The sequence below is a fragment of the Globicephala melas genome, chromosome 4, assembly GCF_963455315.2.
Source record: "Globicephala melas chromosome 4, mGloMel1.2, whole genome shotgun sequence".
Lineage (NCBI taxonomy): Eukaryota > Metazoa > Chordata > Mammalia > Artiodactyla > Delphinidae > Globicephala > Globicephala melas.
Genome location: NC_083317.1, coordinates 46090446 through 46106228, shown reverse-complemented (window position 1 = coordinate 46106228; position 15783 = coordinate 46090446). Strand labels below are relative to the sequence as shown.

General features: G+C 43.7%; 1 protein-coding gene across 10 annotated transcripts in view; it reads right to left on the bottom strand.

Annotated features, from left to right (window-relative positions):
• ST3GAL6 (ST3 beta-galactoside alpha-2,3-sialyltransferase 6) overlaps nucleotides 1-15783 on the bottom strand; it is an 88144-nt gene that overhangs the window by 26527 nt on the left and 45834 nt on the right. For all 10 annotated transcript variants that reach the window (XM_070045427.1, XM_070045428.1, XM_030861012.3 and 7 more), the window contains 3 exons: nucleotides 15122-15199; nucleotides 9434-9537; nucleotides 8237-8300 (listed from right to left, as the gene is read on the bottom strand). In XM_070045427.1, the coding sequence (XP_069901528.1) occupies nucleotides 8237-8300; nucleotides 9434-9537; nucleotides 15122-15199 (246 nt within the window). The remainder of the gene's footprint in view (nucleotides 1-8236; nucleotides 8301-9433; nucleotides 9538-15121; nucleotides 15200-15783) is intronic.

The window sequence follows — 15783 nt, the reverse complement described above, 5'->3', positions numbered from 1 at the left end:
CTTGGATACTGACATGCGATAACAAGGTTAGGGCGGCTGTAGTCATCTTGCACCTAAGAGGGAAAGCCAGAGAGAGCCGCGAGGAAGCTGCCCTGACATTCCTGAGCCACTAATTCAATCCCATAACTGGAGCCAATCCATACAGACGTGCACGTGGTACCCAGTACGTCGGCACTCCCGCGGTTTGTGCAATCCAGTCTGTGCAGCCATACGTGGCCTGCCCTGTGAGCTAGATCCACAAACCTGATTCTATACATCTGAATCCACACATCTATGTGATATGGGAGGTAATAACCATCCACTTAGTTCAAATCACGCCTAGTTAGGAATAGTGCTCCTTGCAGCCCAGAGATCCTAAAACCCTGTGCATTGGAGTGGGGTGGAGATCTCACTGCTAGCTGTGGCTCCCCTACTCTGCACCTCTGGGAGCCTGGCCTCATGACCTAACCTCTTGGATCTCAGCATGCCCTTTTACGAAGTAAGGGAATCACTGAGGTCTCAAATGTTGTTAACCTATGTCGCACAGAGCCATCTGTCAGTTCCTCCGGCATGTGTACCATGGTTTCTGTATCTCTCTCTATCCAACGTCTGACCACAGCAGTTGCTACAGAACACGTATGTGTTCCTCTCTGCCACAAATGACTACTTTGTTGATGCAGAATCACAACCTCCCCTCACCCTCAAGTCCTCCTTCTGGCTGAAAATGCTGCCATGTAAAGAAACTGCAAAGCAGGAGGATGGCCAGAGCAGTGATGCAGACACTGATATCCCTTATAGAGCTTGGGCTCTTTTTAATAAATACACTGCTGACGTCTTAAGTTGTCAAAGACCATGCTCCCACCCTGGCTGGTTGCCGATGTAACCTGTCTCTGCCACTGCTGACATAATGGATTCTGCCTGGGTGAGCAACCAGGCAGCCTTCGCAAATCCTCATCCACTTAGCAAGCAACTGACTTAACACAGGTGCTTCCGTTAAGGAAGATATTTAGGCTTAGTTACTCTATAACCACCTCTGCAGGACTCAAGCGCTCTTCACAGAATCTGGCGTGCTTGCGGAACGCGATGGTGATGGCTGCGGGAGGAGAGCTGGTTCCTGTATTTTAAGCGAGAGCAGAGATTTTGTGACCCAGGATTTCGCTGCTCCGGCTGTGGGAGGATGTGCTCCCACTGAGGAGAAAGCAGCAGTCTCCAGGACCAGGGTGCAAGCTGGTGCTACAGAGCTCCACACACAGCCAGGAAGGGTCAGGCTCTCACAACATGGGCACATTGTAGGTATTCTTTGTGATGCAATTCCCTTAAAATATCCTCAATCACTAGTGAAGTTTATAAAAAAGCATGGCCACAATTGTGTGAGCTGTGCTTTGGAGATTAACAAGGAACCGAGTCCTGAGAAATCAAGAGCGACAGCGTAGGGAAACGATGGCAGGAGAACTAGAGGTGTGTCACTCCAAACCGTTTGTTCTAGGTGTGGCATCATGGGGCCCTCTGAACAAAGTGGCTAGAAAGGAATCTAGAGGGTACCTCAACCATCCCCCCTCCTTTATAAAAGCGTTTTTTGAAATTGAAATATAATTCACACACCCTAAAATTCATCCATTTAAATAATAAAATTCAGCAGGTTTTAGCATATTCGCAAAGCTGCGCCACCATCACCATTATCCAATCCAGAACGTTTTCATCACCCGACGACGACACCCCACAGCCAGGGGCAGTCACTCTCCATTTCCACCCCCATCCCAACCCCTGTCTGTGGCACAACTAATCCACTTTCTATCTCTATAGATTTGTCTATCCTGGCCATTTCATATAAATGGAGTCATACAATATGTAATCTGTGACTGACTGCTTTCACTGAGCAAAATGTTTTCAAGGGCTTCCCTGGTGGCGCGGTGGTTGAGAGTCCACCTGCCGATGCAGGGGACACAGGTTCGTGCCCCGGTCCGGGAAGATCCCACATGCCGCAGAGCGGCTGGGCCCGTGAGTCATGGCCGCTGAGCCTGCGCATCCAGAGCCTGTGCTCCGCAATGGGAGAGGCCACAACAGTGAGAGGCCCGCGTACCGCAAAAAAAAAAAAAAAAAAAAAAAGTTTTCAAGATTCACTCATGCCCCAGCAGGAATCAGTACTGCGTTGCTTTGTACAGCTGAATTACATTCCATTGTACGGATATGCATTTAATTTATCCATTGAGCAGTTGCTGGACATTTGGTTGTTTCCACTCTGAGGCTATTATGAATGATGCTGCTATGAACATTCGTGCACAAGTTTCACGTCGTCATATGTTTTCTTTTTTTTTTTTTTTTTGCAGTACACGGGCCTCTCACTGTTGTGGCCTCTCCCGTTGCAGAGCACAGGCTCCAGACGCGCAGGCTCAGCGGGCATGGCTCACGGGCCCAGCCACTCCACGGCATGTGGGATCTTCGGACTGGGGCACGAACCCGTGTCCCCTGCATTGGCAGGCGGACTCTCAACCACTGCGCCACCAGGGAAGCCCATGTTTTCAATTTAAGCTTTCTATTTTGAAATAATTCTAGGTTCACGGGAAGTTGCAAAAATAGTACTGAGAAGTCCTGTGTAACCTTCACCCAGTTTCTTGCAGTGATTACACTGACTTAATTTATTAACTTAACTTTATTAACTAGTAAAGCTAACATTGGTATAATGTGCATATACAGATCCACCTCCTCTTTTGTAAAACCAAGGTTCAGAAACTCCGAAACTTGCCCAAGGTCCCAGAGCAGTTACGCCTGACCTGCTGACTCTAGCAACTTTTCACCAGTACCGCCCCTCTATTTCAGATGGCCCATGCCCACCACCTGCCCTCCCCTCTCCCCGACAAAAGAATAAAAACAAACTTTTCTAAGCTATCCTTTTCTACCCTTAGCATGGCTCCCCTGCTGCCGAAGTTCTGGTCAGACAGCTAGTTTGAGCGTTCCCATAAAAGGAGGAACATGGAAAAGAAAACACGAAAAGATTAATCATTGTTTTTAAATGGTTTGTCTTTTTGGAACTAGCTAGAGGTGGTGGTTGCACAATACTGTGAATGTACTAAGTGCCACTGAATTGTTCTCTTTCAAACGGTTCATTTTATGTTGTGTGAATTTCATCCTAACAAGAAAAAAAATGATTTGTCAACATTTCTTTGAGACTTTTTCTTTTTCCCATACTTAGGATCCTCTGGCTTAGTACTGAAAAAATTTCCTTTTCTCAACTCTCATCCTGATGATCATGCATAGTATATATGCCAGTTGGCCTGCTCTGTAATTTGCCGGTATCTATCCAGAGAAGATTCTATCCAGATCATTTATCTTTAAGAGGCAAAAAGAAACCCCACAAAAAACAGACGAAAAACCCTATTTAACGTACATCTGTTTTGGTGAATTTACACATGTACCCTGGAGATGTTTTAGTTTAGCCCTGTAAAAGTATTAAAAATGGTTTGAGGTTAAGGATAAAGGCAGAAGCCACATTACATAATGGGGGTGGGTGGGCGACTTATAGCCCTGGAAATCCTAAAGAATATACCCCAAAGAATTCACAGTTCCGGAATTCTCTTCCCCTTACCTCTTCAGATGACACTCAGTTTAAGACATTGAATTGTGGAGTCTTCTGTCTTTGCGCTGCTGGTTAAATGCAAAGGGAGTAACTGGAGAAGAGTGGAAGTCTGGAGACCTCTTAACCTCTATGGACCTCAGTCCTCTCATCTTTAAAATGAGGGGATTGGACTAACAATCTCCATCCTTCCTGCCTCTGACCCTCTCTGTGACTTTACTGTGCTTTTGGATCTGGCCCTCAGTCCACACAACTGAGCAGGAACAGGTGAAGTGAGGTAACTGGGATTCTTTAGGGAACAGTTTAGCAGCCTCAATATTCACCCCATCCCAACCTGCTGTACCATTGGTCAGGAAAGAAACTCAGAAAGAATATAAAAGAAAAAGCCCAAGATTAACCCTCTATTAAAACTACATACCAAAAAGATAAATAACATAATAAAATACAATGGGGTATGTAAATGGCCTATCATGTGTTCTCATCTTTTCACAGGGAAAATTGAGAACTCCTATCACAAAATTAGGGCGAAAGGCAACTTTCTATAATGAAAATACTTTCTAACAGATGTGATTACAAGAAGGGAGGCAAATTATTACGATTATTACTAAGTGACCAAAAACTTTGAAAAAGAACAGATTTGGGGGGGGTGGCAGGAGAGAGGGAAGAGGGGAGGTAGAGCAAAGAAGCAGCATGGAATTCTTAAAATTCCTGGGCTCTGCCACACAGAGTTCCGGCCAGACATGCACACTCCTGTTCCCTTCCCTCTTTATCTCTGGCCCAAGTTCTGCATGGCAGTGACTGTAGAAAAAGGCTCCCCTGCCTCACTGAGTTACTTTACTCACATTACCTACAAAGGTGGCATAAATAAGACCTCATAAGAAACCCCGCTTCAAAACAATCTGCAACCCCAATACGTTTCAACAGCTTTCATCTTCAAGGGAGAAACCACAGTTGGCTGCTTCTAGCACCAAGCTAGGTTGGTATAGTGTTACGTAACTGACTTTAGAATCTTGAATATTTCCAGGCACAGAAACAGGAAATGGTGAACAACACTGGCAAAGACTGCTACTTGCCCCTCAATAACTATGTTTCATTTGTCTCTTAAAATAGGACTCTCTCTCTCTCTCTCTCTCTCTCTCTCTAAGGTGGGTGCACAGCCACATGGAATAGAGGCTACATTTTCCAGTCCACCTTCCAGAAAGGCCTTGTGATTATACCCCTAGCCAATGGGATATAATTGGTGGTTGCTAGAAAATTTTTAACAATCAGTCCTCTTTGGGAGAGAGGGGAGTGATGGGGAAGCCCCAGTTTGCAGTGTTTGCCAATTTCCATGGTATAAATATATTCCCACCACGGCTAATTTCAAGCTTCTACCTGGATGGCACTGAACACGGACTTGGGAAGAGCGGCAGCTCTCACAATTTGGTACCAACAGGCTCCAGCACATCACTGGCTGTAATAAAGTGTTATATGTAATTTCTGGGAAATATCCTTAAAGAAGGAGGCAAGTCTTAATGGCTGGGGGCATGCCCTTCCCCCTTCATCCTCCCTGCTGGCCAGGATGTACATATGCCTGGTGAAGTCCAGCCATCAGATTGGACCATAAGGAATAATAACAGTCACAATAGAGAAGCCTTGGTCTCTGATGATTAACAGCTGCTAAGCTGGCCTGAGATTGCTTAACCGCAGGCTTCATTTACATGACAATTGTAAGAAAGAGGAAAAGTTGTATCTTGCAAATGCAACCGATATTTGGAGTTTTCCCATTCACAGTAAAATCTATCCCAACCAAGGGCATCATGCATGCTAAATGAGATAAGTAAAGGATTCAGATTTGAAACAACAAAAAAATGTCTGAACCTTTGTGGGAGGGACAAAGAGAACAGCCAAAGGGGGAAGGGACTTGAAAAGGAGGTTCTCACCTCTCTCCACCTGACCCCCTCCTCTCTGACCTACAGACCCCTACAGAGAGTGAGCAAGCCTCGGCCAGAAAGGCTTCCTCCTGGTACACGAGGGCCACAGCTCCCGGATCCACAGTGAGGGCTCAGGGAGGACTCCCCGACCAAGGGCGGTCCAGGTCCTCTGCCAGAGAAGGACAGACTGTTCTCACACCTCTTTCTTCTACGGCATTTCCGCAGGCAGAGAGGAGAAATGGGAAATGTATAAGGTTATTTGGGGGGTAGACTGAGTTGACTTCGAGGCAGCGATAGGCAGGTTAGTGTATTCTGCCTTTCTGGGGTTTACTTAAAATATATTTATTGCTCAGGCATGGGCTGGCCTGTTATGATCTTTGGATTGTACCGTGGGTTTCAGACAAATGTAGAATGACTTACTTAAAATGTAGGTAAAATTTATTATTACACGTGAACTCCTCCTAAAAGTTAATATCTAAATGAAGATAATATTGTCACAAGTATATTCTTATCCACTTTCAAAACACTCTTTCTGAAGTCTCTAGGGAGCAAGTCTGCAGGCATCACACAAGCGATTCAGCAATGCTGAGTGTCTACTGCATCACTGTACTCTGGGAGGATCCTACAGGGACAGTCTCCATTCACTGTATACCTGCACAGTTTCTGCCTGTACATTGATGGTACTTCCATCTCTTAACAACTTCAGACTCAGGAACCTTTGTGCAATCAGCATGATGTCCAGTGCTTCCTCACCACCCACACCCACCTCCCTCCCAATGCTAGTGATGCTGAGAACCCGACGTGGGTTGCTGGTGGGAGCGGGTGGCAGGAGGAAAGGGTGGGGAGCAGCCAGACCAAGTCGGCAAGAAGAGAGGAGGTAGCCTGGCTGAGGCACATACAGATGATGAATACCTGTGCAGGAAGAGGCTCTGAAAGCAACTAAATAAAGCACGGCTAATTCTAAGATAAAAAGCAGGCAATGACGGAAGCCCGCGCGCCTAGAGCCCGTGCTCCGCAACAAGAGAAGCCACCGCGATGAGAAGCCTGCACGCCGCAACGAAGAGTAGCCCCCGCTCGCTGCAACTAGAGAAAGCCCACGCGCAGCAATGAAGACCCAACGCAGCCATAAATAAATAAATAAATAAAAATTAAAAAAAAAAAAAAAAAAACAGGCAAGAACAAAAGTTCCAGTCACGTCCCATCAAGAATTCTGACAGTATCTCACGTTTACAGGGCCAAGGATTTTTTCAAAGCTTTGCAGATACCTGCTACAATTATTTAAGGTATAACCATTATCACTGTGAAGTCAAACATCCACCCCTGGATGGACCCACCCAGGTTCACATCCTGGCTCTGACATTTACCAGTTCTAACAAACTATATATGTTTGCCTGGCCTCAGTTTCTCAATTTAAAAAATGGAGATCATGGACCATACTTTGCAGGGTGGTAGTAAAAAGTTAGAGAGAGGGCTTCCCTGGTGGCGCAGTGGTTGAGAGTCCGCCTGCCGATGCAGGGGACGCAGGTTCGTGCCCCGGTCCGGGAAGATCCCACATGCTGTGGAGTGGCTAGGCCCGTGAGCCATGGCCGCTGAGCCTGCGCGTCCGGAGCCTGTGCTCCGCAACGGGAAAGGCCACAACAGTGAGAGGCCCGCGTACCGCAAAAAAAAAAAAAAAAAAAAAGTTAGAATTGATAAAAAGCACACATGCCAAAGGTCTGCATAAAGCAATATCCTACAGATGAGAGCTGTATAAATTTTGGTTAGAAAAGAATATATATGGTTGCTGTGGATATGCAATCAAAAATTGAAATCGATTAGGTTGATGGCATAGTTTTAAATTATAAAAAGTACAAACTGAAATGAACCAACATTATTACATAATCTACACCTCAATAATCTGGGCCCCTGACAGAGAAAACTTAGGTAAATTCAGACAAAATCTAGCACTACTCCTCCAGCTCTGTTCTGTAAACTATCTCCATTTTCACACCTCCGTCTACTGCCCCCATTTCTGCACCCACCAAAAAGCACCTCTATTCTCTTGGATAAGGGGGGGAATTCTGCCATTTTCCTTTTTAATGGAGGCCTCACAGCTGCAGATCACCCTTCTCATCCCACTGGACAACTGGCCAAATTCTAAAGTACAGCTTAAAACTTTGTGAAATAAGTCCACCTCTGTAAAATAAGTTGACTTGCTAAGAAGTCTTTGGCAACTCAATTCCTAAGGGGTTAAATGGACACCAAACTTTTCTAAAAACGAAACTGCCTTTTGTAGAAAATGTGTATCTAAACAAGCTGTTCACTTCCCTCAAATGTAATTCTGAATAAAAGAAAGAGAGCTGCTTCTGAAATCCAATATTCAAGTGAAACAGAAAAGATCCTCATGAGGGAGCGGTTTAGAAGATGTATGGGAAGGTATGGGAACCATGCCATGGAAGGAGGCTGTGAGCTGATTAACAGGGAGTGTGAATTAATTCTTCAGTAACAACAACTTAGAAAAGATGAACGTGGGTTAAAAATGTCCTGACTTGGGACTAGCATGGCACACCATCAAGACTGCCTGCAATCTTTTGAGCCAACCAATTATGCAACTTCTAAACTATATTTGTAGTCTGTTTACTTCAAGTGTCATAGAAATAACTCCTAGGCATTTTATTTATGCACAAAGATATGGAATCTTCCTGAGTGAATGTATTTTACACTGGGGTACATGTTTTGAATCAACTTAGCTAAAACTAAAAGTAAAACAGAAGCAAGAAAACTTTTAACTCACTTGTCAAACTCATCAAAGAGATCACAACTCTGCAGTTTTGAAAGAGCAAGTCGAAAGTATTCGGCTAGAAAACAAATGGAGTATTAGGAATAACAGCAATCATGACTTCTTAGGTACACAGTAAACCACCTTATCCACTGCCCTCCCCAAAACCCACTTCAAACTGGCATGGCCACCTGTGATTTATTCTGTGGTGAAAATTCATGTTACAACTGCAATTAGCCAGCACTGCTTAACAGGCGCACTCAAAATGGTGAATGCTCTAAGGACATTCTCCAAAAACCCCAGAAAAATAAGATGCTTAATCTAAAAACAATCATAAGCAAAAATTAATCATATCAGGTTAATTAATCATATTAATTAATAATAATATTAATAGTCAAAATTAATAATTTTATTAATAATAATTAAACTATAATTATTAATAATAATAAAAATAAAATTTAATAATTGTTGATTTTATTAATAATAAAATTAATAAATATAGAAATAAGTATAGAAATCAATATTCTGCAACTTTAAACCTATTAGATTATCAAACTCTCTGCAATGTATTTTAAACACACAGACACACACACACACACAGGATCAGCTGAATAAGAAAAGTCTAACTCAGGAAACTATAGGCTTGTCACCTCCTAGGCTTTCAGGGTCTCTCAAAACCTAGAATATACAATCGTGCAAGGCAAAGCGGTTGTCAACAAGCAGAGGGAAAATCGTTTCATCATTGGTAAATGGAGTAATTCTCTCTAAATTTAGCAAAAATAAAATATCCTCTGATTAAATTAAAAGATTGACCAAGGACCTAGAATGTGATGACATAAAATAAAACTCATAGGTAAAGAGGTGAAATGGGAAATAGGGAGGAAGTTAACCCATAGGGTTGTCTTGCTAATTCTGAATTGGAATAAAGTAAGGCATTGGAACTCATGAGTAATATGGTGGCAAAACAAAAGTGAAAAGCAGTTTCTCAAAAACAAAAAAGTCTACCTTTTTTCATTCTTTTATTCCACACTGACTCAAAATGAATGGAGATTTATGTATTAAAATTTAATTCCTTTCACCCAATTCCCAGATCATATCCTTAGGAATCATTATGAAACAGAAAGATTAAAAGGCCTTAAAATTATATAAACATGTGATTCACATCAAACACCACTCATATTAATAGAGCAGGGTAAGAATAATATTACTGACCTGATGTTCTTATCCCATAGGGCAAATCAAACTTATCGCTACCATAGAAGGAAGCAGTATTTTTAAAATCAGCTGCACACAGAAAAGGGTGAAACTGATGAAACCTGGAAGAAAAGGATAAAGAATGATTTTCCCAAATGTGTATAATATTTGCATGTTTTTAAAATCACAACTGTAAATAACTGTAGTATGTCATTCCTATTGTATTAACTATACATGAATGTATAATTATTTTTAAGATTCTTTAAAAATCATCTTAAACACTATTTAAATATTACCTAGAATGGGATGTGCACTGGAACTACACACCCGGAAGGGAAACGCCTTCCAAGTAGTAAAACCAAAATTACGTAACAGCTTTGGGTGGGGAGTGGGGGGGGGCACAAAATTTAAAAACCAGCAAACACCAGTGACAGCCATCTACGGGAAGAGACAAAGGAAGAAATAAGGGAAAGTAAAAGTACAGATGCTGATTCACTCCCAAAAGAAAAGGTACCATAAAGCTGTTGTCAGCTGTGAAAATAAAAACACACTGAAAGTTAGATGTAGCTAGAACTGAACTCTTTCCTGAGGTCATTAAATTAAAATTTACTCAAGAACAAGAACTACGGATACTTGTCTTCTTGTTGCCTGTCCTGCCCCCCTGCTCCACTTGGGTACTCTCTCAGACAACAATGTTTGATGAGGCGCCTGCTTTTTCTGTTTTTTCCCTCACTTTTAGCTCCTGGCACAGAGCAGGCAGATAACATACATTTAAGAAATGACTGAATGGGCTTCCCTGGTGGTGCAGTGGTTGAGAGTCCGCCTGCCGATGCAGGGGACACGGGTTCGTGCCCCGGTCCGGGAAGATACCACATGCCATGGAGCGGCTGGGCCCGTGAGCCATGGCCGCTGAGCCTGCGCGTCCGGAGCCTGTGCTCCGTAAAGGGAGAGGCCACAACAGTGAGAGGCCCGCGTACCGCAAAAAAAAAAAAAAAGAAAGAAAGAAAGAAATGACTGAATGAATTTCAACTCCAAACTAATTCTTTATGGGACCATTATGAATTAGAAAGAAATAAGTTTTTTTAATTAAAGAGAAGGAACAGGGACTTCCCTTGTGGTCCAGTGGTTAAGACTTCACCTTCCAATGCAGGGGGTGCGGGTTCAATCCCTGGTCAGGGAGCTAAGATTCCACATGCCTCTGGGCCAAAACCCCAAAACATAAAACAAAAGCAGTGTTGTAACAAATTCAATAAAGTCTTTGAAAACGTCCACATCAAAAAAAAAGGGGGGGGGCTTCCCTGGTGGCGCAGAGGTTGAGAATCTTCCTGCTAATGCGGGCGACACGGGTTCGAGCCCTGGTCTGGGAAGATCCCACATGCCGCGGAGCAACTAGGCCCGTGAGCCACAACTACTCAGCCTGCGCGTCTGGAGCCTGTGCTCCGCAACAACAGAGGCCGCGATAGTGAGAGGTCCGTGCACCGCGATGAAGAGTGGCCCCCGCTTGCCACAACTAGAGAAAGCCCTCGCACAGAAATGAAGACCCAACACAGCCGAATAAATAAATAAATAAATGTGGGGTTTAAAAAAAAAAAAAGAGAGAGAGAGATAAGGAAGAGGTAAAGCACATATTAAAATGCCATTTCCACCTACCAGGACTAGGTACTGCAGAGCAAGTCAAGCTAACCCTTATCCCATCCCCAACACATGGCCCCTTCTCTCCAGCCTTATCAGTTTTGTTCTTTCTTAGTATAAAAATTGCAGGTGGAGATCAGAGCGCCCCTGCGGTTTCAGAGGCTGCATGACAAAATGAAAATAAACAGCAGTAGAGTAGGGACAAATTAGCTTCAGCTTGATCCTGGCTTTGCTACCCAGGAACCACTAACCTTGGCAAGTCACAGGAGCTCAAGATCTTTAGAGCTGAGCTAAGAACTTATACCATATTCAGACTAAGCAAAGAGGTGAGAAACTAGCCCTTCCTACTCAAGAGGGGTGTGCGTGCTAGATTCAGTTGTGCCAAGTGTTAGCAGCCTCAGGGGTCCAGCCAACTTCAAAAGGTCATTATCTGTATCAGGGTTGATCCCCAAGCTTAGGATCTGCTCTGGGAAGAGGAAGTGTCAGGTCACCTGACTTAAGATTGAGAGGAGATTCAAGATCTTCCCAGGCTTCCTTGGGAAAGTAAACCGCAGATGACTTTGCACCTTGAGGTGAAAGCAATAAAGGATGCTATTCTTCAGAGTTGGTGGGAGTGATAATGATGGTAACTGATGATTAACATCTACTGCCAGTCAGACCTTGTACTAAGTGACTTACATTTTATTTCTAAATGAAATAACTGTTAAGCACTGTGGCAAAGAACAGTGGCCTGCCATTTCAGTAAACAAAGGATGTTGAAGCCCATCAAGCCTTAGGCTACTGCAGCCGCCCCCCAACTGTGCACCCTGAGGGGAATTCAGGAGGAAGGAAAACAGGATACTGGCCCCAGATCGCTGAGGTGCGTATCAAAGGAATAATTCCAATAATACAGTTTCTTGCATCTTCCCACACATAGAAAAGGGGTAAATTCATTATCTTGAGATGTCTGCTTTTTCTTTAATTAGCAGTAATCCTTATTTTTAAAATTTATTTATTTTATTTATTTTTGGCTGCATTGGGTCTTCGTTGCTGCACATGGGCTTTCTCTAGTTGCAGTGAGCAGGGGCTACTCTTCATTGCAGGCTTCTCATTGCAGTGGCTTCTCTTGTTGCAGAGCATGGGCTCTAGAGCACAGGCTCAGTAGTTGTGGCTCATGGGCTCTAGAGCGCAGGCTCAGTGGTTGTGGCGCTGGCGCACAGGCTCAGTAGTTGTGGTGCACGGGCTTAGCTGCTCCATGGCATGTGGGATCTTCCTGGACCAGGGCTTGAACCCGTGTCCCCTGCATTGGCAGGCAGATTCTTAACCACTGCGCCACCAGGGAAGTCCAGCAGTAATCTTTTGATGTTCGACTCCCTGTTTTTTTGTTCCCCAAAACTCCTACAAATCCTGGCTCCTCCCTCTTTGGAACAGTCCCTCAGAGCTATCTGAGAGGCTGTATCCCAGGCTTAAGTCCTCAGTAACATCCCAAATAAAACATAATTCTCAACTTTTAGGTTGTGTTTTTTTTTTTTAGTTGATAACTCCATGTCTCACACAGAGTAGGGGCTCAATAAGTATCTGCCTTATCTGTAATAATTATATATTACATCGTATTATGTTACAGTATGTTATATTACATTATAATGATCATCTTTGCTGTTGTTACTCCTACAAAAGCCTGGAAAGGAAGGTAAATTCTACTAACCAATTTAGACTGTGGAAAAAAAAAATGTGGCCTGCCATTCCAGTAAACAAAGGATGTTGAGGCCAGCAAGCCTTCAGCCCACTGCAGCCGCCCCAGATGGTACACCCCGAGGGGGATACACGGTGGAGAAAAACAGGATGCTGCCCCTAGATAGTTAAGGTGCATAACAAAAGGAATAATTTCAATAAGCCCAGACTCCTGCATCTTCCTATTCATAGAGAAGCACTAAAATCATTAACTTGAGATGTCTGCTTTTTTGTGATTAGCAGTCATCTTTTGATACCTGACTGTTAAGGGAAACACTGACTGAAACCGCCTGCCCTGACCAGGCAAAGACAGTAACAATTTGCATGAGTTATTTTACGACAGGAAGTCCTGGTAAGGAACACAGAACTAATGAGGCACCACCAACCGGAAGAATTCGGGAAAGGTCAAAAAGACAGAGGAGACGCCAGTCCACGTGTCCTACCAACCTCCCAGAATCCTCCTCGCTGGAATCCATCCTGGCTGAGTGATGCGTGCACCACGAGAAAGGACCCCGAATCCGAATGACTGGCCAGAGACAATCCGGAAACTAACCCCGTTACCATAAAACCCGAGACTGCGAGCCACGTGGCAGAGCAATCCTCCTGGGTTCCCTTACCCTGTTGCTCTCCGCCCGGGCGCCCCTTCGCAATAACGTCTCTTGCTTTGTCAGCACGTGTGTCTCCTCAGACAATACATTTCCGAGTGTTACACAAGAGCTCACTCTAGGACCCTGGAAGGGGTCTCCCTTCCTGCAACATGGCTACATGTCTGTCTTTTTCAGCAAAAACTCCAATATTTCCTCCCTTACCTCTTTGGAACTGTTCCTCAGAGCTATCTGAGAGGCTGCCATCCCAGGCTACAGTCCTCAGTAAGGTTCCCAAATAAAACATTCTCAACGTTTAGGCTGTGCTTTTTTTTTTTTTTTTTCTTCAGTCGACGAGACAAAGAAACCAAAGCTATAAAAAGTGAAGTAACTATTATCTGGAGTCACTAACCCATACCTGACAAAGAAGAAACCACACCCAAGCTCAATGCTAAGGAAACGTGTCCTCTTCATAGCACTGCAGGTAACTCCGCCAGGTTTCCCAGCAGAGCTTCTCCTGATGGCTACTGCAAAGGAGGGAGCTCTGCCTCCAGGGAATACTATTCACGTGACAAATGTGCAGACTTACACACCTGCTGAGCAATCTTTCATAAATACTCTAACCCCTTTGGGTTTTCTCAGAAAGAAAATGCCTTTTCTCTCGAAAGCTGAAGAGTACTTTGATTCTAGAGTAGCACTTTGAAGCTGCAGTCTGCAACCCATGGGTGGCTCATGAAGTCAATTTTGCGAGTCATGGTCAGCTCATTTTTAAAAAGTGAATAGAACAGAATACAGGGTATCTGGAGTAGGAAAGGTAAAAATTCTTTCTTTTTTTTATTATAAATATGTATGGATACTAAGTTCCAAAGCAAAATGTATTTCTTACTATGGGTCATGGTTTAAAAAAAAAAAAAAGTTTAACATCACTCTTCTAGTTTTGCAGTGATCCTAACTGGACACACACCCACAGACTGACTACAAGCAGCCGTGGCACACCTGTAGTCAGATGTAAAAATATTTTATGTATCTAAAGTTTTCCAGAAGGTTGGCTGATTTTTAAAGGGACCTGTAGCCCCAAAAGGTTAAGAACCAGTCATGGAGAGATACAGTAATACGATAAAAGAAAATAAGAAAAGACAATGTTAATTTTAGATCCTTAAAAGATAAAATGCTGAAAAGCTTGTATGTGTTTTACACACTTCAACATGCCCAGACCCGACTGTCATTGATTTCTATTAATCTGGAAGCATTTTGACCAGCACTCTATCAAAGCAGTGGTGACAAAGAAAAAGAATGTTTATGGATGGAAGAGTAAATTCTCTACAAGTCCTGACAACCATAATGAACAATCATTATTTACATTCCATGTAGTTCATTAAAAGTCTGTGAAAGGAAAATATCTACTGTAAACTTTAACCTAGAAGTTAAATAAAAATAACAAGGGTGGAAAATAACATGGGAACAAGAGTGGGGAAAGAAAACCCTAAAAGGACAGTGCACTCTTTTATGATCAAACACAAACAGACCTCTCTAATCTCACCTGTGTGGAAAGAATACTGGTCTGACTGAGTTCTTCAATGCCTTTTCTTAAAATATATGCAGAGTTCTGACTAAAAGCACAAAAAGACACAGGATAGTCAAGCTCTTCCTTAAATGTAGGATAACCATATTATGTACTTATACTGCTAAGATTTGCGTGAAAAAAAGCAAACAAGTGTGGAGAATGATTACAAACACATTTTGAACATTTTGTGTGCCACGGTTTCTTTTGTATTTTTACCTCAGGAGAGAGGCAAAAGCTGGCTTTGATAAACAAGGCTGGATCTTATTTCTCTTCTTCATTTCCACAGGTGGCACCCTATGAGACAAAAATAGCGTCAGTCAGAAACCAGAACGAGGAAGACGGCCCAAAGGGAAGAAAATGCCCTGGGAGCCCACGCGGTGCCACCAGTGAGAGGCTTCTCAGGCAGGGAATAGAAACGCTCACCGCAGCCGCTGACGTATGACAGAAGCTTCTCCTAAGTCCTGGACACATTTGAGGATTCATGGATGCAAAGCGAGAGACTGGAAAAGGCTGAGGTGACGAGTGACCCAGAAGGGTCAAAGAGCAGTGACTCAAAGGACCCTTTGAGAAGAACTGGGATCATCACACTGTGGAAGCCAAGACCAGACTCACAGTTTAGAAGTTCCTAAAAGCCTGAAAAATGCACACGGCTATGTAGGTCCTCCGTGCCACACGCGGGGACACCCATGGGCAGCAAACGCCACAGAGACACTGCCCCGAGCAGGTTCCGTAGCCCCTGCCTGTGCCCCGGGGACTCCCCAAATCCCACCATTTAGAGTCACATATCTAACTCCCCTCTATTCTTGGCACAGGTTAGGCGCTTGTGTGTCCCCTGAATGGAGCACTTGTCTCCACAATTTCAAAGGGTATTGTGATAC